The sequence below is a fragment of the Triticum aestivum genome, chromosome 7B, assembly GCF_018294505.1.
Source record: "Triticum aestivum cultivar Chinese Spring chromosome 7B, IWGSC CS RefSeq v2.1, whole genome shotgun sequence".
In the NCBI taxonomy this organism is placed as follows: domain Eukaryota; kingdom Viridiplantae; phylum Streptophyta; class Magnoliopsida; order Poales; family Poaceae; genus Triticum; species Triticum aestivum.
This window is the reverse complement of record NC_057813.1, coordinates 373,039,116-373,065,827: the sequence shown is the minus strand read 5'-3', so window position 1 is coordinate 373,065,827 and position 26,712 is coordinate 373,039,116. Positions and strand designations below refer to the sequence as shown.

The 26,712-nt window shown below is 46.1% G+C and overlaps 2 protein-coding genes across 3 annotated transcripts; one reads left to right on the top strand and one right to left on the bottom strand.

Annotated features, from left to right (window-relative positions):
• Window positions 1-856: 856 nt before the first annotated feature.
• On the top strand, window positions 857-5,302 carry LOC123159149 (U3 small nucleolar ribonucleoprotein protein IMP4). Its single transcript, XM_044576965.1, has 8 exons — window positions 857-1,175; window positions 1,262-1,371; window positions 1,464-1,514; window positions 1,707-1,850; window positions 1,947-2,036; window positions 4,492-4,598; window positions 4,821-4,905; window positions 5,003-5,302. Exons 1-8 carry the CDS (start codon window positions 980-982, stop codon window positions 5,099-5,101), a joined length of 882 nt encoding a protein of 293 aa, XP_044432900.1. The 5' UTR covers window positions 857-979; the 3' UTR covers window positions 5,102-5,302.
• A 7,120-nt stretch (window positions 5,303-12,422) lies between these two features.
• On the bottom strand, window positions 12,423-13,249 carry LOC123155713 (uncharacterized). Of its 2 annotated transcripts, none has more exons than XM_044573860.1 (2): window positions 13,015-13,249; window positions 12,423-12,885 (listed from the first exon to the last, which is right to left on the bottom strand). In XM_044573860.1, exons 1-2 carry the CDS (start codon window positions 13,174-13,176, stop codon window positions 12,541-12,543), a joined length of 507 nt encoding a protein of 168 aa, XP_044429795.1. In that variant the 5' UTR covers window positions 13,177-13,249; the 3' UTR covers window positions 12,423-12,540. The 2 variants fall into 2 exon arrangements, with proteins under 2 accessions (XP_044429795.1, XP_044429796.1); XM_044573861.1 differs by having other exon boundaries at window positions 12,423-12,882.
• Window positions 13,250-26,712: the final 13,463 nt, after the last annotated feature.

The following is a 26,712-nucleotide window of genomic DNA, read 5'->3' as shown; positions in this document are numbered from 1 at the left end:
GAAAATGTGTTTTTTTTTCCGTTTTCGAGGTGTCATGGCCGTGCCTCTCGCGAAAGCACAACCATGCCTCTTGCGGAAGCAAAAATGTGCCTCTCATGAAAGAAAAGAAAATAGAAAACACATTTTTTCCATTTCCGAGAGGCACGACCATGCCTCTCGCGGAAAGCACAACCGTGCCTCTCGCGGAAACAAAACCGTGCCTCTCGCGGAAGGAAAAAAGACAGAAAATGCGCTTTTTCCGTCTTCGAGAGGCACGGCCGTGACTCTCGTGAAAGCACAATCGTGCCTCTCTTGGAAGCAAAACTGTGCCTTTCGCGGAAGTAAAAAAAACATAATACACGTTTTTTTCTGTTTCCGAGAGGCACGGCCGTGACTCTCGCGGAAGCAAAACCGTGCCTCTCGCGGAAGCAAAACCGTGACTCTTGCGAAAGAGGGAAAAAAAAGAAAACACGTTTTTTCATGAATTTTTTCTGGATTTTTTTTTGATCCAAAAGTTCAGGAAGACCGGTGAAAAACCGAAAGGTCGAAAGAAAACAAAAAATAACCTGTCTAAAAAGCTGAAAACGCGTGCGAAAAAACAAAAACAAAATCCGGAGGTAGCTTCCAGAGCGCGACACGTGGCGGAGCGGCTGGGAGCGCGACAAATGGCGCTGATCGTTTGCGAGGCTCCTGAAGAAGTGCTCGTTAATTAGAGTATAATCATCATCGGTTACCACGTTTGCTTTTTTTTTTTGAGGGAGGTTACCAGTTTGCTATTTGCCCGTCTAGAGAAGCCCATAGAAGCCCATATGCCTGTCTGGAGAGGCCATAGAAGCCCATAAGCGTTGCTATTTAAAAGAAGCCCTCCTCCTTCCACAACTCCGTGTCCAAGCTCGCGCTGCGCCGCCAAAGCTTTGAAGTCGCTACTAGGGTTTATCGCCTCCACTCATCAAGCGCCTGGCTAGGGTTTTGCTTGGTCCAGTCGGGAGAGGGAGGCGAGATGCTGCGTCGGAACACGCGGCTCCGTCGGGAGTACCTCTACCGGAAGAGCCTCGAGGGGAAGGAGCGTCAGCACTACGAGAAGAAGCGCCGCGTCCGGGAGGCGCTCGAGGAGGGCAAGCCTATCCCCACCGAGCTTCGCAACGAGGAGCTCGCCCTCCGCCGCGAGATCGACCTCGACGACCAAGACCGGGCAGGTTTCGTCGGATCCATCGCCCCCACCTTCCCATTTCTTTACTTTTTTTGTTGCGTTTCTTATGGTTGGTTGGTTGGTCGGTGGCAGTGCCGAGGAGCATCATAGATGACGAGTACGCCGGCGCCACGCTCCGCGAGCCCAAGATTCTCTTGACCACATCCCGTAACCCGAGTGCACCCCTGACTCAGTTTGTTAAGGTCGTGTTTATGCTGTGAACTCGAAGGTGTTTTGACAGGTTAAAATGGTGCATTTTGTGCTTACTGACTGGTCAATCTTGTTCATTTGCTAGGAGCTGAAAGTTGTATTTCCGAACTCACAGAGGATGAACCGTGGTGGTCAGGTATGATACGGAAGCATTCCTCGTATATCATTTGTGTACCAACTTCAGATTAGGTATCATTCACATAAAATTTGATTGATTAAAAAGTGAACATGCTAGATAGTGTTTGTTTGGACTGTAATTTTTCTCTCATATAATTCGTGAGTTTTGGCTACTGTTTCTTATCGATCCATTTTTTTTTCTTCCTGGTAGGTGATATCAGAAATCGTTGAGTCCTGCCGATCACACGAGATCACTGATCTTATTTTGGTGCATGAGCATCGTGGTCAGCCTGATGGTTTGATTGTGTGTCATCTACCATTAGGTCCAACTGCATACTTTGGGTTACTCAATGTGGTAAGTACCAATATCTGTTTTATTCATGACGAGATGGGGCAGAGTTCAACATGGGACACCATTCTTGGTGGTAACTCGTGGTTCCATCTTTGGCAGGTAACACGGCATGATATCAAAGATAGGAAGGCCATGGGCAAAATGTCAGAAGCTTACCCTCATTTGATACTGGACAATTTCACAACCAAGGTATTACATACTTGAATCCTGACTCTCTTTATTCTAATATGTCTCACCTGTTAAATGTTCCATGTTCATTTCATGCATGCAGACAACAATTAACAATGTCACTCATGCTTTATCTATGTTTTTCATTGTAATTGTTCCACCTTGTGTGGCTTGGAAAGTAGTTTTGTGTTAGCATTTAGGTATCTGTGTTAAAGAATTAGGATGAACATCCTGCAGTATTCTGTTATGCTTTTATTTTTTGGTTTCTTGGTTTCTCTAGACCTATCATTTATCACTAGTCCATTCACACATGCATATATACTCACACGTGAACTCGAGCCTGCTGTGTGATGATTCTGGCTTATCTAATTAAGCAAGGACTCTGTGTGTGTGTGTGTGTGTGTGTGTGTGTGTGTTTGTGTGTGTGTGTGTGTGTGTGTGTGTGTTTGCTCATGCATACACACATACATACTCTCAAGAACAAAATTTGTGATAATGCTTGTATTGCTATTTATTATGATGAAATTGATGATGATTTCATGATTTTCATCTGATTCTGAGCACCTCCAATTCCAGTGGATCTTATGCTGCCTAGAATATATGTTGTCTTGGCTGCTGTATGCTCATGTGCTTTGTTGCTACTGTTGTTTTGTTGTGAGCACAAAAGTTCACACTAAAAATAGCTTTGCTTATTGTCTTAGTTGGCTGCAATGATGGTTTTCTCGTTAGCCTGAGACACACTATGAGGATAATATGTCCATTCAGAACTATGTAAACGCAGCAGCTTTGGTATCATTTTTAAGAATTTTCCATGCTTCAGTTAGTAGTTTGTTTGCTCATTTTCCTCGGACGATGTTTGTTGTCCGGCTTGATGGCTGCAATGATGGACTTCTCGTTAACCTGAGACCTACTATGAGGATAAGATATCCATTCAAAACTATGTACTGAGCAGCTTTGGTACCTGTTTGCTTATTTTACCTCAAACAAATTTTGTGCTTCCTACACTGGTTAGTTGCCTGGCTGCAATGATAGTCTTCTTGTTAACCTGAGACCAACTGTGAGGATAATATCTATCCATTCAAATTATACATCTCAGCAGCCTTGGTTAGCTTGATAGGATGTAACAGGATGAGGGTTATGATTTTTTTTCTGTTCTGTTCCTTTTCTGTTTCTGTTTCAGATCGAAATTTGTATGAAATTTGGAGGCTGCTATGATGTTTTTCTCGTTAACCTGAGATGTGCTTACTAATGAAGACAAACTCAAACCATTCAAAACTATTAAACTGAGCGCCTCCACTCACAACTCTTGCTTAGAAAAGAAACTTACTTTTCCGTTGTTCTTTTCCTGTCTCTGATCTAAATTTGTTATGGAATTTGGAGGCTACAGTGATGTTTTTCTCGTTAACCTGAGATGTTCTTACTAATGAAGATGAACTAAACCATTCAAAATTATTAAACTGAGTGCCTCCACTTCTCAGAAAAGAAGCCCTTTTTGCTATGTTCCTTGTCTGTTTCTGATTTTTTAATGAAATATAGAGGGTGTGGTGATGTGTTTCTTGTTGACCTCACCTTTTTGCTTTGTGCTTCCCTGTTTCTGATCTAAGTTTGTTACAAAATCTGGTGGCTGTGGTGATGTTTTTCTCGTTAACCTGAGATTTGCTTACTAATGAAGACAAACTCAAACCATTCAAAACTATTAAACTGAGCGCCACCATTTCTACTGTTGCTTAGGGGAAAAAATTTATTTTGCTCTGGCCCTTTTCTGTTTTTGACCTTACCCTGTTTCTGATCTAAGTTTTGGTGATGTGTTTCTCGTTAACCTCACCTTTTTGCTCTGTTGCCTCCCTGTTTTCTGATCTAAATTTGTTACAAAATCTGGTGGCCGCGGTGATGTTTTTCTCGTTAACCTGAGATTTGCTTACCAATGAAGACAAACTCAAACCATTCAAAACTATTAAACTGAGCGCCACCATTTCTACTGTTGCTTAGGGAAAAAGAATTGTTTTGTTTTCTGTTTTTTTATCTTAGTTTGTTACTAAATTTGGAGGCTGCGGTGATGTTTTTCTCGTTAACCTGATGTATGTGCTTACTAGTGAAGACAAACTCAAACCATTCAAAATTATTAAACTGAGCACCTCCACTTCTACTTTTGCATATTTGGCTTGAAGTTCATTTTTGTGAGTTCCGCTTGAGTATTTGTTATGCACTTGTAATTTTTACACCTTTTCTCCTCTGCTTGTTTGGTTCTAAAAGAAATTTAGGCCAATGGCATTGTTGGATATGCATCCCTGGTTACTACTACCTCTTGAACTGCCAAAACTTCTTATAAACAGAGGGAGTATTGCAAGTAGACAAGCTCTCGTTAAAGTTCGTCGGAATTTTGTAATGCACAGTTTTCTTTGCTATCTTTGTGTTTGCGCTTTATTTATTTTGGAAATGAAACGTGGCTTTGTTTGATTTGGTTGAATTGTTGCAGACTGGTGAAAGGACTGCCAATATAATGAAGCATCTCTTTCCTGTGCCGAAGCCGGAGTCAAAGCGTCTAATCACTTTTGCTAATAGAGACGACTATATCTCTTTCAGGTTACCATCTTACTTTGTTTATTATCCTTGTTGGTTATTGTGTGATGTCAGCAGTCGCACAGAATATATTCACACAACAAAGCTAGCTGGATTGAGTCTTTGTCTCAAAAGTCCAGAAAATAGTCTTTCCATATGTCTGGATTTTCTTTCCATGAAAACATATCATCATCTGTCACGCGTTGTTCTGATGTAATCTTCCTTTTGTTTCTCTGATTATGGCAGGCATCATATCTACGAAAAACATGGTGGCCCCAAATCCATTGACCTGAAGGAGGTTGGGCCCCGTTTTGAGTTGCGACTGTACCAGGTGAAGAAATGCCCTTACATATCTGGCTATTGCCGTGCTGTTTGATGCTTTTTGTAGGTCTTGTGCTGACATAACCTTGCTGTTTTTGCCGGGACAGATCAAACGAGGAACTATGGACCAAAGCGAAGCACAGAACGAGTTTGTGCTGCGGCCGTACATGAATACTGCTAAGAAGCAGAAATCGCTTGGGGTTTGAGTTGATTTTGACGTGCACAGCAATTTTGAGTTCTGTTTTGTACTTGTAATATTATAGCCGGATGCTTTTGATGCATCTACAAAATCTTAAAAGGGTGTTCAAAGCATAGTTGGCGTGTTGAAATGTGATGCTTTTCTGAGAGAATGAGGATCATTGGTTGGCATGGTATTTGACGGCCAAGCAGTGAGAGGATCTTTGCTATGACCATGTTTGTGGAGAAAGGGTGATATACGTTGTCAAATTGTGAAAAATTCAAATTATTAGTAACTTGGAAATTGATTTTTTAAACTTTAACCAAACCCTGCTACTAAGAGGACTGTAGAATACACTTTGGAACCTTACAAAAAATATTTCACGGGATATTTTCAGAAAATCCTAACTCCTGGGGGTTCACTGAAGACGATCAAAATTTTTGCTCTTGCAACATTAGTGATTTCTATCAGCCTGGGACTAGAGCGACACTCTTAGACTAGTCAGAGTGGGTTATGTTTACGGGGAGTAACATGTGTGGTGTCATGCAACACTAAATTTATTAGGTTGTAGATTTATTTGTTCTGGTATATGTGATGGTAGAGTAACTATGTTATCATATGCTTCTCTTTTCTCATTAATTACTCTTCACATCATCTGTTTTGCGAAGAGGTGTGTGATTTTAGCATCTATATTACTACCACTGTAGGTAGTTTTAGCACTAAAACCAGCATAATGGAACATATTCCATGTTGTTGGGGGAGAATATCACATGGAATATTTAATATAAATTGGTGAACACCACGTGGAAAAGATTACATTTTCTAAATTTTAAAACTTATTTAATCTATGACTAATTTTTGAAATTCATGAATATATTTTAAATTCGGGAATATTTTCTAAAATTTCACCATTTTTAAATTTTGCAATGTTTTTAAAATCCTTTGAACATCTTTTAATTAAACTAACCATTTATAGAAGCGTTATAGACTTATAGTGCTTCGGAGATTGTGGGGTCACTTATAGCCCGTTGTGTGTTGTTTAGTTTTATTTCTTTTTCTTGCACATTTTAATTCACGAGCACTTACTAAAATTTGTGAATATTAAAATACAAAATAGTTTAAAATTTTTCACGCAATTTTTTAATTCATTTTTTGCAGATTCATTGATATTTGTTAAAGTGCACTATCATTGATTTTTTTTTGACCATAAAAAAGCCACTATCATTGATATTGCGAACATTTTTTGAAATCCATAATTCATGGGTTTTAAAATTCGCAAAAAATTTTAAAATCCTTGAACATCTTTTAGTTAAGCTAACTTTTTTAAATATAAAAAAATGATAACATGCACATTGCGAATTACACGGTGACTCCAATTAAAATGAGATTTTGGGTCTCTATATATATTGGGAGCTTTACCTCCCCTAATCAACACCATTGCATTTTGATCAATTCTCTCTACTATAAGCCGGTTATCCCTAATTGTGGTGTTTACTCCTTTTTTGTAAAAACATTATGGTGTTTACTCATTAGTGAAAGCACGACCCACAAGTCAGACAATGCATAAGCTTCTTCATGTTAGGGATATTTGACTATACTTATTGTTTTTTTTAAAGAAACCATAATAGGATTAGGAGTGCCAGAGTGCGATGAATTTTTATTACGTTGCAATGCATGACATTGATGTGCTTTTTAATTTTTAACGCTCCTGATGTTCTTTGTACTGTCATGATGTTTGATAAGTAGATCAAACATTTTTCCATAAAGGAATGTTGTCAATTAGATCAATCCTATACCTAAATAATTGATTCCCACTAACTCCAGTTCTCTCAACATGCAATTATGCATCTCATCATGTCACAATGCATGGAAAAACAGTACTATACATGCTACTCATATTCAATATCCACTAACTTCAATTATCTCAACTGTTAGACTTTGTAACGTAGTCCAACTGTGTAATCTGTATATTGTGTATCATTATATATACATGAGATAGGCCACCCCTAGAGGGTTGAGCCAGTTCCCACAAATCCTACGTCTAATATGGTATCAGCCTAAACCTAGGACCTAACCCACCTCAACCACAGCCGCCGCCGCCGTGCCCTAGACCTTCGGGCCGCCGCCGCCGCCGCTGCCATGTCCGCTTCCGCATCTAGCTCCGCCAGCTCCGGGACGATCCCCGCATCGCTGGCTGCTCTCCTAAACCTACCCGCTCGCGCCGGTGCCTCGTCGACGCAGCACTTCTTCGGCACCACGGCGGTGGGTTCGCTCTTCTCCGCCCCGATCCCGCCGTCTCCTGCACCGACAACTGCGGCGCCCTACTCCGCCACGATGATGGCGCCATCGGCGTCTACTGCCGCCTCGTCCGCAGCCTCGTCCCCGACACTCGCCCTCATGGCGGCGGCCTCGGGAGGCTCCGACGATCCACGTGTGGGTGGACCACCTGCAATCCCGGCGGTCCCTGTGGTAGCTGCTACCGACGCCGCTGTGATCCCCGGGCCGTTCCACTTCGACAATCTCATCACGATTCGTCTCACGCCGGACAACTATTTGTTTTGGCGTGCCAAGGTTCTACCGCTGCTCCGCAGCCGCTCCCTCCTTGGTTATGTCGATGGATCCCTGCCGTGTCCACCGTAGGTCATTGACACCGTCCATGGCCCGGCCATCAACCCAGCGCACCGTCTGTGGGTACAACAGGACCAAGCGATCCTCTCCGCCATCCAGGGTTCCCTTGGAGACGGGGTCGCTGGCCTTTGCCTCTTTGCTGCCTCCTCCTTGGATGCATGGACGACTCTGGAACATGCGTTTGCCCAGACCTCCACCGCCCACTCGATGGCTCTTCGCAGCAAGCTTGATGATGTCAAGAAACTGGATTCCTCGGCCACAACATACTTCAATAAACTCAAGGTCTTGGCGGATACACTGACCTCTATCGGTCGACCATTGAGTGATGAGGAGTTCGCCGGCTATGTTATTAAGGGTCTTGATGCAGATTACGACAACCTCGCCGAGGCTGTCCACAATGCCAAGCCGCCACTTCCGCCGCATGAGCTCTTCTCCCGGCCGCTCTTCACCGAGCAACGCATTGAAGCTCGTTGCGCCACCAACACCATCGCCGATCAGCCCGCGGCGTTCTGGGCCTCGCGAGGCCAGCGCCCCCCCCTACGTCCACGCCGCCTGCTCGCGTCACCACCCCGACAGCGCCACCATCGGGCGGAGGCCCGGTACGCTGTCAACTATATGGGCGTGAGAGGCATGTTGCCTCCAAGTGTCACAAGAGGTTTCAGCGGAGCTTCCTGGGCATTGGTAATGATGGCAAAGGTAATGAGCGACAGTTTGCCATGGCGGATTTCAGCCCTCCTGCTGCTCATGTTGCCGCCAAGAGCAAGGATACACGCGTCGACCCTGGCTATACACCATCATATCCGATTGATCCTGCATGGTACATGGACACTGGCGCCACGAATCATATGACAAACGAGCTCACCAAGCTGTCCACCTCTCAGCCATACTATGGTCACGACAAGGTTCACACCGCCAACGGTGTAGGTATGCCCATCTCTCACGTTGGTCAAGCATCTCTCTTAACTACTCATCCATCTAGGCAGCTTCATCTTCGTAATATTTTGCGGGTCCCCTCGGTGACTCTTAATCTGTTATCTGTTCCCAAACTCACTCTTGATAACAATGTTCTATGTGAATTTCACCCGTTTGATCTTTTTGTTAAGGACCGAGCCACCCGGGAAATTCTGCTTAGTGGTCGTCTCAGCCATGGCTTATACCGCTTGGAGGATCCATCCGCCCCGCACGTCTTTAATGGTGTTCGTGTGTCACCGTCCCAGTGGCACTCTCGCTTTGGTCACCCTGCCACTCCCATAGTTCGTCATATACTTCATCGTCATGAGCTGCCTATTGAGTCTAGTAATAAGGAGATGTCCGTGTGTGATGCCTGTCAACAAGGCAAAAGTCATCAGTTACCATTTGTTTCCTCTACTCGTCAAGTAACGAGTCCTCTTGAACTTGTGTTCTCTGATGTGTGGGGTCCCGCTCAAACTTCTGTGAGTGGTCACAACTATTATGTTAGCTTTATTGATGCCTATAGTCGCTTTACCTGGCTTTATCTACTTAAGCGCAAATCTGATGTGTTTGATATATTCATTCAGTTTCAAGTGCATGTAGAACGTCTTCTCAAGCATAAGATTATTCATGTTCAGTCTGATTGGGGGGGGGGGGGCGAATATCGCAACCTCAATTCTTTCTTTAATAAGCTTGAGATCTCTCATCGTTTATCATGTCCTCATACACATCAGCAGAACGACGCGGTTGAGCGCAAGCATCGACATATAGTTGAGACCGGACTCACACTCTTGGCTCATGCATCCGTCCCTTTTCATTTTTGGAGTGATGCTTTTGCTACAACATGTTTTCTTATCAATCGGCTACCTACGCGTGTCATTAATATGAAAACTCCTATTGAGCTCCTTTTACATGAAATTCCTGATTATACCTTCTTTAAGGTCTTCGCGTGCGCTTGTTGGCCCCATCTTCGTCCATATAATTCTAGAAAGCTTGAATTTCGGTCTAAGAAATGTGTGTTTCTAGGTTATAGCTCTCTTCATAAAGGCTATAAGTGCCTCCATGTGCCAACAAATCGTGTCTATATATCTCGTGATGTTGTCTTTGATGAGAACGTCTTTCCCTTTTCCTCCATGCCGCACCAACCTGCCACACCACCATCTATGCATTCATCTCCTCTTATGCTTGGCCAATTTGAAGATGTTGCATATTCGCCTGTGTTGTTACCTAACCATGGTGCAGGTATTGGACGTGGTGCTCGCTTGGAACTTCTTCCGGATACAACTCCCGTCGCGCATGTTGATCGATCAGTGCACATGCATGCACCCGTCGTCGACCCGGCCTCTGGCGCCGTGCCTGCCCATGCAACTGGACCGGCGCTGGTCTCCGACACTAGGCCGGTGTCATCCGAGGCGCCTCCGTCCCCGCCAGTCGGGTCGCGGCCCACGACGGATGAAGCGCGGCCCGCCACACCGACGCCCTCTCTGGGGCGGCTTCAGCGGTCTCCGCCTCCGTCCACGCCTACACGTGAGGCCTCGCCTTCGTCGTCACCCGCCAGTCCATCCCTGCCGCCCCCTTCGCCTGGGCCGGCCGGGACTACTGACGCCTCGCCCGAGTCTTCGCCTGGGTTTCCGTCGCCCGATTCTCGCCATCCTCCACTGTGTTGGCACCGCCGGCTCCTGTTCTCGTTGCACCGCAACGCCCGCATACACGCAGCCGCAGTGGAATTTTCCAACCCAAGCAGCGTCATGATGGTACGGTTACATATCTGGCTGCCTGTCTTGCTCATTCTGTTGCAGATCCCACTGATGAACAACGTCACTACGAGGTTGCTATGAGTATCCCTCACTGGCGCATAGCTATGGAGCAAGAGTACCATGCTCTTCTGCATAATGAGACATGGACATTGGTTCCTCCTCCGCCTCGTGTCAACATCATTGATTCGAAGTGGGTTTTCAAAGTCAAGAGACATGCAGACGGGTCTATTGAGCGCTACAAGGCGCGTCTTGTGGCTAGAGGATTCAAACAGCGACAGGGTCTGGATTACGAGGACACATTCAGCCCCGTGGTTAAGCCTACTACCATCCGACTTCTTTTATCTCTTGCGGTCTCTCGTGGTTGGTCTCTCCGACAGCTCGATGTGCAGAATGCTTTTCTCTATGGGTTGCTTGAAGAGGAGGTTTACATGAGGCAACCGCCAGGATTTGTTGATCCAGATCAGCCTCATCATCTCTGTCGTTTGACGAAGGCGCTCTATGGACTGAAACAGGCACCTCGTGCCTGGCATGCTCGTCTTGCTTCGGCTCTTCGTACTCATGGATTCGTTCCGTCGACAGCCGACAGCTCGCTATTCTTATTTCAGCGCCCCAGTCTGACTGTGTATTTGCTTGTGTACGTGGATGATATTATTCTGGTCAGTTCTTCTGCGACGGCTGCTGATGCTCTTGTGACTGCTCTTGGCAGAGACTTTGCGGTTAAAGACTTGGGACAATTACACTTCTTTCTGGGCATTGAGGTTGCACATCAGTCTCGTGGCAGCTTGGCTCTCACTCAGAAAAAGTACTCTCTTGATCTCTTGCGCCGTGCTGGTATGCTCAAGTGTAAGCCATCATCCACGCCCATGTCCTCTACGGATAAGCTCTCGGCTACTGCTAGTTCTCCTCTTTCTTCGACGGATGCTACGGAGTATCGAAGTATTGTTGGTGGTTTGCAGTATCTAACTATCACTCGTCCTGATCTTTCTTTTGCCTGGTCTGCTGTGAAGCGCATTCTTCGTTATGTGCGTCTCATGGTCTCCTATGGTCTTCACATGCGACCTAGTTCCTCTACTGTTCTCTCTGCATTCTCAGATGCTTATTGGGCTGGGTGTCCAGATGACAGGCGATCCACGGGGGGACATGCTGTATTTCTGGGTCCTAATTTGGTCGCCTGGAGTGCACGCAAGCAGGCCACTGTTTCTCGCAGTAGACTGAGGCTGAGTACAAAGCAGTTGCCAATGTGACTGCTGAGCTTATCTGGATTGAGTCTCTGCTTCGAGAACTGGGAATCTCCCAGTCACATCCTTCAGTTCTTTGGTGTGACAACATCGGTGCTACGTTTCTTTCGACAAACCCAGTGTTCCATGCACGAACCAAGCACATTGAGATTGACTATCATTTTGTGAGGGAACGTGTTGCACAGAAGCTACTACAGATCAAGTTTGTCTCCTCAAAGGATCAACTTGCCGGCATCTTCACCAAGCCTCTACCTTCTCCCATGTTTGAGGTCTGTAGGCGCAATCTCAACCTCCTAGATGCATCAGGAGTGAGTTGAGATTGAGGGAGGATGTTAGACTTTGTAACGTAGTCCAACTGTGTAACCTGTATATTGTGTATCATTATATATACATGAGATAGGCCACCCCTAGAGGGTTGAGCCAGTTCCCACAAATCCTACGTCTAATATCAAAATGCAACTAAGCCACCCCATCATGCCACCATTGAAAGGAAACTACCCATATATATCAACAAGTATTATGCAGGCTACTCGGATCAAGGAATATTCTATGACTTTAGAATAAATCAAATACAGTAAATATGTTTTTAATTTCAATTACATATTGTTTGTCTAAATAGTAAATACTGATGTTTCGTAAAATCATTTTCACTGAAATATTGCATCTAATTCCCACAGCAAAGCGCGAGCTATTTACTTTGAATCATACCCATGTCCAAAGCTTCACGTCGTGATCCTTAAATGATGCACTGTTGTCCCGTGACATAGTTCCTTGATCAGGCCAACCGTGGTTCACAAGATTATTTGTGCTAGTTTTTCTCTAAACCGGATATATATTATAAATAAACATATATATGTAGCTAATGTAACTTTTTCGTCGTCATCGCAGACCATCTAGTTGTGAGATGGAGGGTGCGTCTTCGGAGGCACGTAGTCGACGCCGATGTCGACCGCATCGCTCTCCGGCTGATCATCGGTGATCAGGTCCGACGATCCTCCCTCACTGCCGACGGCATCGCCGCCTCCTGCAGCTTCCGTATCCCCGCTGTCGTCCCCTGGCGGCAGCGGCATCACCATGTTCTGCTCGGCCGGCGACACACTGCCCTCCTGGATGGCGTCCCTGGCCAGCGTCACACCCGGCTGCGGCGACGGAGAAGGCCCCTGCTGCTGTTGCATCGCTATTGTGCCTCGCACATGCTCTTGGTCGTGGGAGGAGGAGGACGCCGACGAGTGCTGCTGCTGTCTCAAGCCATCAGTCATGTATATTACGCAATGCACGAACAGATTAGTGTACTAGGAAGGAGCACGCCTGCATTGCATACACCCAGAGATTGAAGTGAATGCACATGCATGTACTTTCGTTCCTACCATTGGGGCGCGGAGAAGGCGACGGTACATCGTCATCGTCGACGATGCAGGGGCCGCGGGGACGCGGCCGGCCGTGGGGAGGACGAGGCGGTGGTTCCGGCTGCTGGCCTCGCAGACGGAGGAAGAGAGGTGGAGGAAGAGGAGGAGGTAAACCAAGAGCATAGCTGCCGCGCGAGACGGTCTTTGTTTAGTCCTCCTCCCTTGTTCTGCACGGGTTTCTGGTCTTCTTCTTGGATCTTTTATACGTTCTGTGTTTGGAGTTGGGACGTGAAGTGATGACTTTTTATTTGAAGAGTTCGGAGGAGGAGACGTATTTGTAGTGGTTTAGGGAGTCAGAAATCAATTTAATGCTAGCTGTGTCTGTGTGGATTCACGGGACACCTACGATTCGTACCACCATGCAGGACAAAAACAAAGCTTCCCCACGGCCGTGTTAAGAGCATCCAGCCCGGCCACCCAACCGCACCGTTTAGAACCTAGCCGTTTAGAACCGGCTCAAACGCCCGGACTGACTAGTAGTCCCCGTATGAAAGGCCTGAACGCGTCTAGACATCGTCACCACATCGGACCAACCCGGCCCACCCCGCCCTCATTACCGTCCCAAAAAACCCCATCTGATGGGATGAACCCTAGGCACTCCAGTCCTTTCGCCCTCTTCGCTCTCCCCCGTCTTCTCCACCGTCAGGAGCTCGAGATCTGTCGCGTCCGCCGCTAGCTCCTTTGGGTCCCAGTGCAGCAATGCGGGCCGCGGTCGCCCGCCCTGCGCTCGCCAGCCCGCTCCACGCCGCTCCATATCCGGAGCAGGGCGACCGTCTCCCATTCCCCTCCGGGCCAACACCGCCCGAGAAACGGTTGGTGTTCGTGCACGCGGCTCCCATGTGAATGCGCACACAGGAGTCGGAGGCGAAGGCAGCCTGGGGCGAGTGGCACTTGGCCGTGGCTGCGGCGGAGCCCGGCTCTTCATGCCAACGTGCATGCTCCGTCCCCGTCGATCCGGAGGAGGCGCTTTTCTATGAGGTCATGAGACGCTCGCTGACTACGGCGGAGTCAGACGCTAGGCACCTCCGGCACAAAAGCGTCAACACACTCCAGCTCGGGCTCGAAGCTTCCAAGCGCCTCACGCGGGAGAAAGAGAGCGCCAAGGCAAAGGCAGCACATCACGTGAGGGAGTAGGCCCACACCATCTGGCGCCTGTCCAGCTACATCTCCTCGATGCTGGAGAGTGGCACCACGAGCATGGATGACGATGACGATCCTGCTGCGCGGATGCATACATGAAGGAGATGGACCCTCACGCTGTCGACCACAAGGGAAAATGTCCGGCCAAGAAGTGGTGAACTACAGCGGCCCGCCAATGCTATGCTTATATTTTAGTTGTTTTATTTTCATTTTTGGTTGAATTTGGACTCCACCTCCCTTCTGAATGAACTAATGTGATGTCTGTTGTCCGAAAAACTAAGCTTTTATGCTTTCGCTATGATCAACGTACTATGCATGGGTTTGTATGAAACCAGATGATTCCCCGCGTGTTATTGTGGAAATACTAAGAGACATGTAGCTACAAAATATTATTACTGCATCCTAACATTTATTTTGGTAACTTAGCAACTTAAGTGCTTGAGAATTTTTTGAAATAAGTTGAATTAATATTTCTAATAAAAGACATCTCAAATTAGACTATCAAGTTAATATATGGTATTCCTTTTATTTCATTTCAACAAATGCATCTCTGAAAAGTCTTGTTGCACTGTAGAGTTTTTCAAGAAAAAATGCCTTTGTATTTGTGAATAGGAGACACACCAACAAATACTTGTATGCACGTATTTCCTTCTTCAATTCATATTTTCACTCTTTAATACATCCTAATGATCAATGCCTACACCGAATTTACTGAAAAAGGCTTTCGCCCCGCTTTATAAATAAAGCAATGACCGACAACAATCCAGAACAAACACATGCCACCACAACACACACCCAAGGCAGAATACAAAGGCGCTGAGCGCAGCAACACAACCCCTAACACTACAAGAGCAACTAGGGACTCCCACAGTGACCACGCCACCGCGAAGAAATGAAGCCACATACGACGAACCGTGAGCTCCAAGACGATGCCTTCAGGAAGGTTACGACACCGGAGCGCCGCCACCGCCCGATCCGAGGATCAGAGTTTCCTCAGGAGCCACACGACGGGCAATGAGAGCCGCGACGACGCCTTCAAGAAGGGGACGAGCCACGCCGTCGCCGGTCCGTCCGAAGATAGAGCAGGTTTTCACCCCGGCTAACACTCACCGCCACCGAACGCCACACCCCGGCTACCACGCCGTCCACACGGCCATGGCCGCCGGGCAGCACCGAGCAACGGGCTCTGCCCATGAGCACCATGCTACCACCACCAGGGCCGCCGCCTCGGCATCCAAGACCTCGACACCACCTCACTCGAGACCCGCCACTACCCCAACCAAAGAGACGGGCGGACCCCGTGGCAAACTAGCTTCCATCGACTCGTCCTGCTGCATCGGGCGCGAGACGAACACGGTCCTGCTGCCGGGTGCGAGACGGGCGTGGTCCTGCTGCCGGGCACGAGACAGGCGCGGTCCTGCTGCCGGGCACGAGACGGGCACGGTCCTGCTGCCGGGCACGAGACGAGCTTGGTCCTACTGCCCTAGCGCGAGACTAACGATGGGCCATAGCTGGGAGAGGGCCATCACTTCAACGGAAATAGCACCCGGACGAGGAGGAGACAGATCGAAGACCGTACAAGCGGTCAACGGACGAGCCGACGCCGAAACAAGCCAGCCGCCACCGTAGCCGACTTGCCAAGCCGCCGTGGAGCCATCCACGGCCGGAGCAGCAGCCACCCCGGGCCACTGCCCAACCCGCGCCGACCGGCGAGCTCCAAGCGTCGGAGCCGCCAGGCACGCACCCGCGCCACCAGCCACCATGGTCACCGCCTGCACCAAAGGCACGACACAGGCCTGCGCAGCCTCCACACCACTACCAGCCAACCCCGCCGCCGCGCCACCACATGAGCGCGCCGCCGGAGCTCAGGCTAGTCGCCGTGCCGCAAGCCCACGACCGAAAGCCGCCGACTTGACCCAGAAGGGGCCAAACAGGGTCCGTCACGGCAAGCCACAAGGTCAAGGAGGGAAGGCGCCGACACACAGCCACGACCAGCCCCCACAAGACATGCCCACCGACCGATGGCCGGGACCACCACCGCCAACACCAGCCGCGCCGCCCGCCGCAGATCGGGATCCAGATCGGGGGAAGCCCGACCAACACCCCACCATGAACAACGCAGCGGCGCACCCTCACTCCCAGCCAAACGGCCGCCGAAGCCCGACGTCCCCCCCCCCCCCGAGCTCCGCGCCCCCACGAGCGGCTGACCCGCGCCGCCGCATCCTTGAACAGGGGAGGGAAGAAATGGCCCCGCCGCCGCCCGCGTCGCACGGGCTTCGCCCGGCGGACGCCCTCCGGCGGCGGCGAGGGGGAGGAGAGGCTGGAGGGGAGGAGTTCGCCGGCGGCAGATCGAGACCCCCGTGACGCGCGCGCGGGGCACGTCGCGGGAGCGTTCCTCTCTCGTCCAGATAGCTCAGGGACAGAACCTCTGTATCCCCTACACCTAATTTCAGTCATTTTTTTTCGTACCACATAAATAAGATGACATACTAATGACATGAGTTTGCTTAAGATGTATGACGTGGATAATTACATGACTAATTATGAAGCGGCAAACATGTATGCCATGCATTACTTGGTGAGGCGGGAGAGTGCATGTTTTTAAAAATAATAATTAAAGTGATAGCAATCTTTACTATGCAATGTGTTGCTTTTATTTCATCTGAAGGAAATATGCCCTAGAGGCAATAATAAATTTATTATTTATTTCCTTATATCATGATAAATGTTTATTATTCATGCTAGAATTGTATTATCCGGAAACATAATACATGTGTGAATACATAGACAAACATAGTGTCACTAGTATGCCTCTACTTGACTAGCTCGTGAATCAAAGATGGTTAAGTTTCCTAACCATAGACATGAGTTGTCATTTGATTAACGGGATCACATCATTAGGAGAATGATGTGATTGACTTGACCCATTCCGTTAGCTTAGCACTTGATCATTTAGTATATTGCTATTGCTTTCTTCATGACTTATACATGTTCCTATGACTATGAGATTATGTAACTCCCGATTACCGGAGGAACACTTTGTGTGCTACCAAACATCACAACGTAACTGGGTGATTATAAAGGTACTCTACAGGTGTCTCCGAAGGTACTTGTTGAGTTGACATATTTCGAGATTAGGATTTGTCACTCCGATTGTCGGAGAGGTATCTCTGGGCCCTCTCGGTAATGCACATCACTATAAGCCTTGGAAGCAATGTAGCTAATGAGTTAGTTACGGGATGATGCATTACGTAACGAGTAAAGAGACTTGTCGGTAACGAGATTGAACTAGGTATTGAGATACCGACGATCGAATCTCGGGCAAGTAACATACCGTTGACAAAGGGAACAACGTATGTTGTTATGCGATTTGACCGATAAAGATCTTCGTAGAATATGTAGGAGCCAATATGAGCATCCAGGTTCCGCTATTGGTTATTGACCGGAGACGTGTCTCGGTCATGTCTACATAGTTCTCGAACCCGTAGGGTCCGCACGCTTAAAGTTAGATGACGGTTATATTATGAGTTTATGTGTTTTGATGTATCGAAGGTTGTTCGGAGTCCCGGATGTGATCACAGACATGACGAGGAGTCTCGAAATGGTCGAGACATAAAGATTAATATATTGGACGACTATATTTGGGCACCGGAATGGTTCCGGGTGAGATTGGGACAATACCCGAGCTCCGGGAGGTTATCGGAACCCCCAGGGAGGTATATGGGCCTTAATGGGCTTTAGTGGAAAGGAGGGTAAAGGAACAAGGGAGGGCCCCCCCCAAGCCCAATCCGAATTGGGAGGGGTGCCGACCCCCCCTTTCCTTCCTCCCTCCTTCCTCTTCCTTCCCTCTCCCTCTCCAAATAGAAAAAGAAGGAGTCCTACTCCCACCTTGGGCGCGCCTCCTCCCCTTGGCCGACCCCCTCCTCCACTCCTTTATATACGGGGGAGGGGGGCACCCCATAGACACAACAATTGATCATTGATCTCTTAGCCGTGTGCGGTGCCCCTCTCCACCATAGTCCTCCTCAATAATATCGTAGCGGTGCTTAGGCGAAGCCCTGCGTCGGTAGAATATCATCATCGTCACCACGCCGTCGTGCTGACGGAACTCTCCCTCGAAGCTCGGCTGGATCGGAGTTCGAGGGACGTCATCGAGCTGAACGTGTGCAAGAACTCGGAGGTGCCGTGCTTTCGGTGCTTGATCGGTCGGATCGTGAAGACGTACGACTACATCAACCGCGTTGTGCTAACGCTTCCGCTTTCGGTCTACGAGGGTACGTGGACACACTCTCCCCTCTCGTTTCTCTGCATCACCTTGATCTTGTGTGTGCATAGGAATTTTTTTGAAATTACTACGTTCCCCATCAGTGGCATCCGAGCCTGGTTTTATGCGTTGATGTTATATGCACGAGTAGAGCACAAGTGAGTTGTGGGCGATACAAGTCATACTGCTTACCAGCATGTCACACTTTGGTTCAGCGGTATTGTTGGATGAAGCGGCCCAGACCAACATTACGCGTACGCTTACGTGAGACTGGTTCTACCGACGTGCTTTGCACACAGGTGGCTGGCGGGTGTCAGTTTCTCCAACTTTAGTTGAACCGAGTGTGGCTATGCCCGGTCCTTGAGAAGGTTAAAACAATACTAACTTGACGAACTATCGTTGTGGTTTTGATGCGTAGGTAAGAACGGTTTTTGCTAAGCCCGTAGCAGCCACGTAAAACTTGCAACAACAAAGTAGAGGACGTCTAACTTGTTTTTGCAGGGCATGTTGTGATGTGATATGGTCAAGACGTGATGCTATATTTTATTGTATGAGATGATCATGTTTTGTAACCGAGTTATCGGCAACTGGCAGGAGCCATATAGTTGTCGGTTTATTGTATGCAATGCAATCGCCTTGTAATTGCTTTACTTTATCACTAAGCGGTAGCGATAGTCGTAGAAGCAATAGTTGGCAAGACGACAACGATGCTACGATGGAGATCAAGGTGTCGCGCCAGTGACGATGGTGATCATGACGGTGCTTCGGAGATGGAGATCACAAGCGCAAGATGATGATGGCCATATCATATCACTTATATTGATTGGATGTGATGTTTATCTTTTATGTATCTTATCTTGCTTTGATTAACGGTAGCATTATAAGATGATCTCTCACTAAATTTCAAGATAAAAGTGTTCTCCCTAAGTATGCACCGTTGCCAAAGTTCGTCGTGCCCAGACACCACGTGATGATCGGGTGTGATAAGCTCTACGTCCATCTACAACGGGTGCAAGCCAGTTTTGCACACGTAGAATACTCAGGTTAAACTTTATGAGCCTAGCATATGCAGATATGGCCTCGGAACACTAAGACCGAAAGGTCAAGCGTGAATCATATAGTAGATATGATCAACATAGTGATGTTCACCATTGAAAACTACTCCATTTCACGTGATGATCGGTTATGGTTTAGTTGATTTGGATCACATGATCACGCAGATGATTAGAGGGATGTCTATCTAAGTGGGAGTTCTTAAGTAATATGATTAATTGAACTTAAATTTATCATGAACTTAGTACCTGATAGTATTTTGCTTGTCTATGGTTATTGTAGATAGATGGCCCGTGTTGTTGTTCCGTTGAATTTTAATGCGTTCCTTGAGAAAGCAAAGTTGAAAGATGATGGTAGCAATTACACGGACTGGGTCCGTAACTTGAGGATTATCATCATTGTTGCACAGAAGAATTACGTCCTGGAAGCACCGTTAGGTGCCAAACCTGCTGCAGGAGCAACACCAGATGTTATGAACGTCTGGCAGAGCAAAGCTGATGACTACTCGATAGTTCAGTGTGCCATGCTTTCTGGCTTAGAACCGGGACTTCAACGACGTTTTGAATGTCATGGAGCATATGAGATGTTCCAGGAGTTGAAGTTAATATTTCAAGCAAATACCCGGATTGAGAGATATGAAGTCTCCAATAAGTTCTACAGCTGCAAGATGGAGGAGAATAGTTCTGTCAGTGAGCATATACTCAGAATGTCTGGGTATAACAATCACTTGATTCAACTGGGAGTTAATCTTCCGGATGATAGCGTCATTGACAGAATTCTTCAATCACTGCCACCAAGCTACAAGAGCTTCATGATGAACTATAATATGCAAGGGATGGATAAGACAATTCCCGAGCTCTTCGCAATGCTAAAGGCTGCGGAGGTAGAAATCAAAAAGGAGCATCAAGTGTTGATGGTCAATAAGACCACCAGTTTCAAGAAAAAGGGCAAAGGGAAAAAGAAGGGGAACTTCAAGAAGAACAGCAAACAAGTTGCTGCTCAAGAGAAGAAACCCAAGTCTGGACCTAAGCCTGAGACTGAGTGCTTCTACTGCAAGCAGACTGGTCACTGGAAGCGGAACTGCCCCAAATATTTGGCGGATAAGAAGGATGGCAAGGTGAACAAAGGTATATGTGATATACATGTTATTGATGTGTACCTTACCAGAGCTCGCAGTAGCACCTGGGTATTTGATACTGGTTCTGTTGCTAATATTTGCAACTCGAAACAGGGACTACAGATTAAGCGGACACTGGCTAAGGACGAGGTGAAGATGCATGTGGGAAATGGTTCCAACGTCGATGTGATCGCCGTCGGCACGGTACCTCTACATCTACCTTTGGGATTAGTTTTAGACCTAAATAATTGTTATTTGGTGCCAGCGTTGAGCATGAACATTATATTTGGATCTTGTTTGATGCGAGATGGTTATTCATTTAAATCTGAGAATAATGGTTGTTCTATTTATATGAGTAATATCTTTTATGGTCATGCACCCTTAAAGAGTGGTATGTTTTGGATGAATCTCGATAGTAGTGATACACATATTCATAATGCTGAAGCCAAAAGATGCAGAGTTGATAATGATAGTGCAACTTATTTGTGGCACTGCCGTTTAGGTCATATTGGTGTAAAGCGCATGAAGAAACTCCATACTGATGGATTTTTGGAATCACTTGGTACTTGCGAACCATGCCTCATGGGCAAGATGACTAAAACGCCGTTCTTCGGAACTATGGAGCGAGCAACTGATTTATTGGAAATCATACATACTGATGTATGTGGTCCAATGAATGTTGAGGCTCGCGGCGGGTATCATTATTTTCTCACCTTCACAGACGATTTGAGCAGATATGGGTATATCTACTTAATGAAACATAAGTATGAAACATTTGAAAAGTTCAAAGAATTTCAGAGTGAAGTTGAAAATCATCGTAACAAGAAAATAAAGTTTCTACGATCTGATCGTGGAGGAGAATATATGAGTTACGAGTTTGGTCTACATTTGAAACAATGCGGAATAGTTTCAAAACTCACGCCACCTGGAACACCACAACGTAATGGTGTGTCCGAGCGTCATAATCGTACTTTACTAGATATGGTGTGATCTATGATGTCTCTTATGATTTACCGCTATCATTTTGGGGTTATGCTTTAGAGACGGCTACATTCACGTTAAATAGGGCACCATCAAAATCCGTTGAGACGACGCCTTATGAACTATGGTTTGGCAAGAAACCAAAATTGTCGTTTCTTAAAGTTTGGGGCTGCGATGCTTATGTGAAAAAGCTTCAACCTGATAAGCTCGAACCCAAATGAGGGAAATGTGTCTTCATAGGATACCCAAAGGAAACTGTTGGGTACACCTTCTATCACAGATCCGAAGGCAAGATATTTGTTGCAAAGAATGGATCCTTTCTAGAGAAGGAGTTTCTCTTGAAAGAAGTGAGTGGGAGGAAAGTAGAACTTGATGAGGTAACTGTACCTGCTCCCTTATTGGAAAATAGTTCATCACAGAAACCGGTTCCTGTGATGACTACACCAATTAGTGAGGAAGTTGATGATATTGATCATGAAACTTCAGATCAAGTTACTACCGAACCTCGTAGGTCAACCAGAGTAAGATCCGCACCAGAGTGGTACGGTAATCCTATTCTGGAGGTCATGTTACTTGACCATGGCGAACCTACGAACTATGAGGAAGTGATGATGAGCCCAGATTCCGCAAAATGGCTTGAGGCCATGAAATCTGAGATGGGATCCATGTATGAGAACAAAGTGTGGACTTTGGTTGACTTGCCCGATGATCGGCAAGCCATCGAGAATAAATGGATCTTCAAGAAGAAGACTGACGCTGATGGTAATGTTACTGTCTACAAATCTCGACTTGTTGCGAAAGGTTTTCAACAAGTTCAAGGGATTGACTACGATGAGACTTTCTCACCGGTAGCGATGCTTAAGTCCGTCCGAACCATGTTAGCAATTGTTGCATTTTATGATTATGAAATTTGGCAAATAGATGTCAAAACTGCATTCCTGAATGGATTTATGTAAGAAGAGTTGTATATGATGCAACCAGAAGGTTTTGTCGATCCAAAGGATGCTAACAAAGTGTGCAAGCCTCTCGGAGTTGGAATAAACACTTTGATAGTGTGATCAAAGCATATGGTTTTATACAGACTTTTGGAGAAGCCTGTATTTACAAGAAAGTGAGTGGGAGCTCTATAGCATTTCTAATATTATATGTGGACGACATATTATTGATTGGAAATGATATAGAATTTCTATATAGTATAAAAGGATACTTGAATAAAAGTTTTTCAATGAAAGACCTCGGTGAAGCTGCTTACATATTAGGCATCAAGATCTATAGAGATAGATCAATGCGCTTAATTGGACTTTCACAAAGTACATACCTTGATAAAGTTTTGAAAAAGTTCAAAATGGATCAAGCAAAGAAAGGGTTCTTGCCTGTAATACAAGGTGTGAAATTGAGTCAGACTCAATGCCCGACCACTGCAGAAGATAGAGAGAAAATGACAGAAGTTCCCTATGCTTCAGCCATAGGCTCTATCATGTATGCAATGCTGTGTACCAGACCTTATGTGTGCCTTGCTATTAGTTTAGCAGGGAGGTACAAAAGTAATCCAGGAGTGGATCACTGGACAGCGGTCAAGAACATCCTGAAATACCTGAAAAGGACTAAGGATATGTTTCTCGTTTATGCAGGTGACAAAGAGCTAGTCGTAAATGGTTACGTCGATGCAAGCTTTGACACTGATCCAGATGATTCTAAATCGCAAACCGGATACGTGTTTATATTGAAGGGTGGAGCTGTCAGTTGGTGCAGTTCTAAACAAAGCGTCGTGGCGGGATCTACATGTGAAGCGAAGTACATAGCTGCTTCAGAAGCAGCAAATGAAGGAGTCTGGATGAAGGAGTTCATATCCGATCTAGGTGTCATACCTAGTGCATTGGGTCCAACAAAAATCTTTTGTGACATTACAGGTGCAATTGCCTTGGCAAAGGAATCCAGATTTCACAAGAGAACCAAGCACATCAAGAGACGCTTCAATTCCATCCGGGACCAAGTCCAGGTGGGAGACATAGAGATTTGCAGGATACATACAGATCTGAATGTTGCAGACCCGTTGACTAAGCCTCTTCCATGAGCAAAACATGATCAGCACCAAGGCTCCATGGGTGTTAGAATCATTACTGTGTAATCTAGATTATTGACTCTAGTGCAAGTGGGAGACTGAAGGAAATATGCCCTAGAGGCAATAATAAAGTTATTATTTATTTCGTCATATCATGATAAATATTTATTATTCATGCTAGAATTGTATTTACCGGAAACATAATACACATGTGAATACATAGACAAACATAGTGTCACTAGTATGCCTCTACTTGACTAGCTCGTGAATCAAAGATGGTTAAGTTTCCTAACCATAGACATGAGTTGTCATTTGATTAACGGGATCACATCATTAGGAGAATGATGTGATTGACTTGACCCATTCCGTTAGCTTAGCACTTGATCGTTTAGTATGTTGCTATTGCTTTCTTCATGACTTATACATGTTCCTATGACTATGAGATTATGTAACTCCCGATTACCGGAGGAACACTTTGTGTGCTACCAAACGTCACAACGTAACTGGGTGATTATAAAGGTGCTCTACAGGTGTCTCCGAAGGTACTTGTTGAGTTGACGTATTTCGAGATTAGGATTTGTCACTCCGATTGTCGGAGAGGCATCTCTGGTCCCTCTCGGTAATGCACATCACTATAAGCCTTGCAAGCAATGTAGCTAATGAGTTAGTTACGGGATGATGCATTACGTAACGAGTAAAGAGACTTGCCAGTAACGAGATTGAACTAGGTATTGAGATACCGACGATCGAATCTCGGGCAAGTAACATACCGATGACAAAGGGAACAACGTATGTTGTTATGCGATTTGACCGATAAAGATCTTCGTATAATATGTAGGAGCTAATATGAGCATCCAGGTTCCGCTATTGGTTATTGACCGGATACATGTCTCGGTCATGTCTACATAGTTCTCGAACCCATAGGGTCCGCACGCTTAAAGTTAGATGGCAGTTATATTATGAGTTTATGTGTTTTGATGTACCGAAGGTTGTTCGGAGTCCCGGATGTGATCACCGACATGCCGAGGAGTCTCGAAATGGTCGAGACATAAAGATCGATATATTGGACGACTATATTTGGACACCAGAATGGTTCCGGGTGAGATTGGGACAATACTGGAGCTCCGGGAGGTTATCGGAACCCCCCGGGAGGTATATGGGCCTTAATGGGCTTTAGTGGAAAGGAGGCGAAAGGTGCAAGGGAGGGGGCGCCCCCCAAGCCCAATCCGAATTGGGAGGGGGTGGGCCCCCCTTTCCTTCCTCCCTCCTTCCTCTTCCTTCCCTCTCCCTCTCCAAATAGGAAAAGGAGGAGTCCTACTCCCGGTGGGAGTAGGACTCCCCCCTTGGGCGCGCCTCCTCCCCTTGGCCGGCCCCCTCCTCCACTCCTTTATATGCAGAGGAGGGGGGCACCCCATAGACGCAACAATTGATCATTGATCTCTTAGACGTGTGTGGTGCCCCCCTCCACCATAGTCCTCCTCGATAATATCATAGCGGTGCTTAGGCGAAGCCCTGCGTCGGTAGAACATCATCATCGTCACCATGCCATCATGCTGACGGAACTCTCCCTCGAAGCTCGGTTGGATCGGAGTTCTAGGGACGTCATCAAGCTGAACGTGTGCAAGAACTCGAAGGTGCCGTGCTTTTGGTGCTTGATCGGTCGGACCGTGAAGACGTACGACTACATCAACCACGTTGTGCTAACGCTTCCGCTTTCGGTCTACGAGGGTACGTGGACACACTCTCCCCTCTCGTTGCTATGTATCACCATGATCTTGTGTGTGCGTAGGATTTTTTTTTGAAATTACTATGTTCCCCATCAGATTTCATCACCATCACAAGATCGTACAAAGGTTATTTTCCCTTACAATAAAATATCATACATATTTAGGGAAATTTTTATTTCCTTTTGCACCGATGAAAACTTAGTTGAAAGATCTTATTCAATCCATAGGTAGATATAGTGGACTCTCATGACATGAAACTCATTTCAGGGTTTTTGGATGCACAAATAGTATGTCTACTTAGTGCAGATTTTTGGCTAGCAAAAGATATTGATCAAGCACCACATGTTGGAGGATCCATGACCATATAACTTCTATGTGAATATAAGTAAACATAACTCATTACATTGTCTTCCTTGTCGAACGTCAAATAATTGACATAGAATATTTAATGGGAGCTCACAATCATAAAATATGTCCAAGATAGTATATTTATATGTGAATCCTCTCCTCCTTTACTAGTTTTCATGAATTGCATAATTGACCAATACTATGTTTGCTAACTCCCAACAAATTTTATCAAATATACTTTTCTTTTATGTAAAGTCATTACTTTCCATGGGATCAACATACGATATTTTTTATTATTTTCATTGCTAAGATTGAAACATAAAAGTAGAGAAGCAAACTCAAACTACTCTTTATTATATAACTCTCAAACTCGATTACATGGATAGATAGATCATGAAACAAGAACTCGAAACTAAATCATACTAAATTTTTATTCTTCTAAATCATGAAATAACTAAGGATCGAACTAAGATAGATAAAGATGGTAAAAGTGATGGTGATACGATACCGGGGCTGTGAAGGCATATTTATCCCTTAGTAGTTTTGGTGATTGATGACAATGCTTTTGCGGACTAATCGTGTGCATTGAGCATTTCAGATATATCATGTCTAAATACAAGATGATTTGGTGCCCCTTGAAGACTATTGAAGACGACATTTCTCTATGTTTCTTTTTGGTGGATTTGAGTCATAGGAAAGCCATACTATTAAGAGGGGTCCGCGTTGGAAAGATTTGAGTGGAATCAACACGTACACGTCTGTTCCTTTTTGCACCACCTTTCCTTTGGCTCTTTGGAGCATCCTCCATCTCTCTGTGTCTATGCAAAATGAAGGACTCCTAGTGTTGCTGAACTGAGGCAGGCGGTAGTACTGCTCTTTGGGGCGGTACTACCGCAGGCCCTTGTGGTAGTACCGGCCACCAGCGCGGTAGTACCGCTCCTTGGGAGCGGTAGTACCGTGGCCTCAG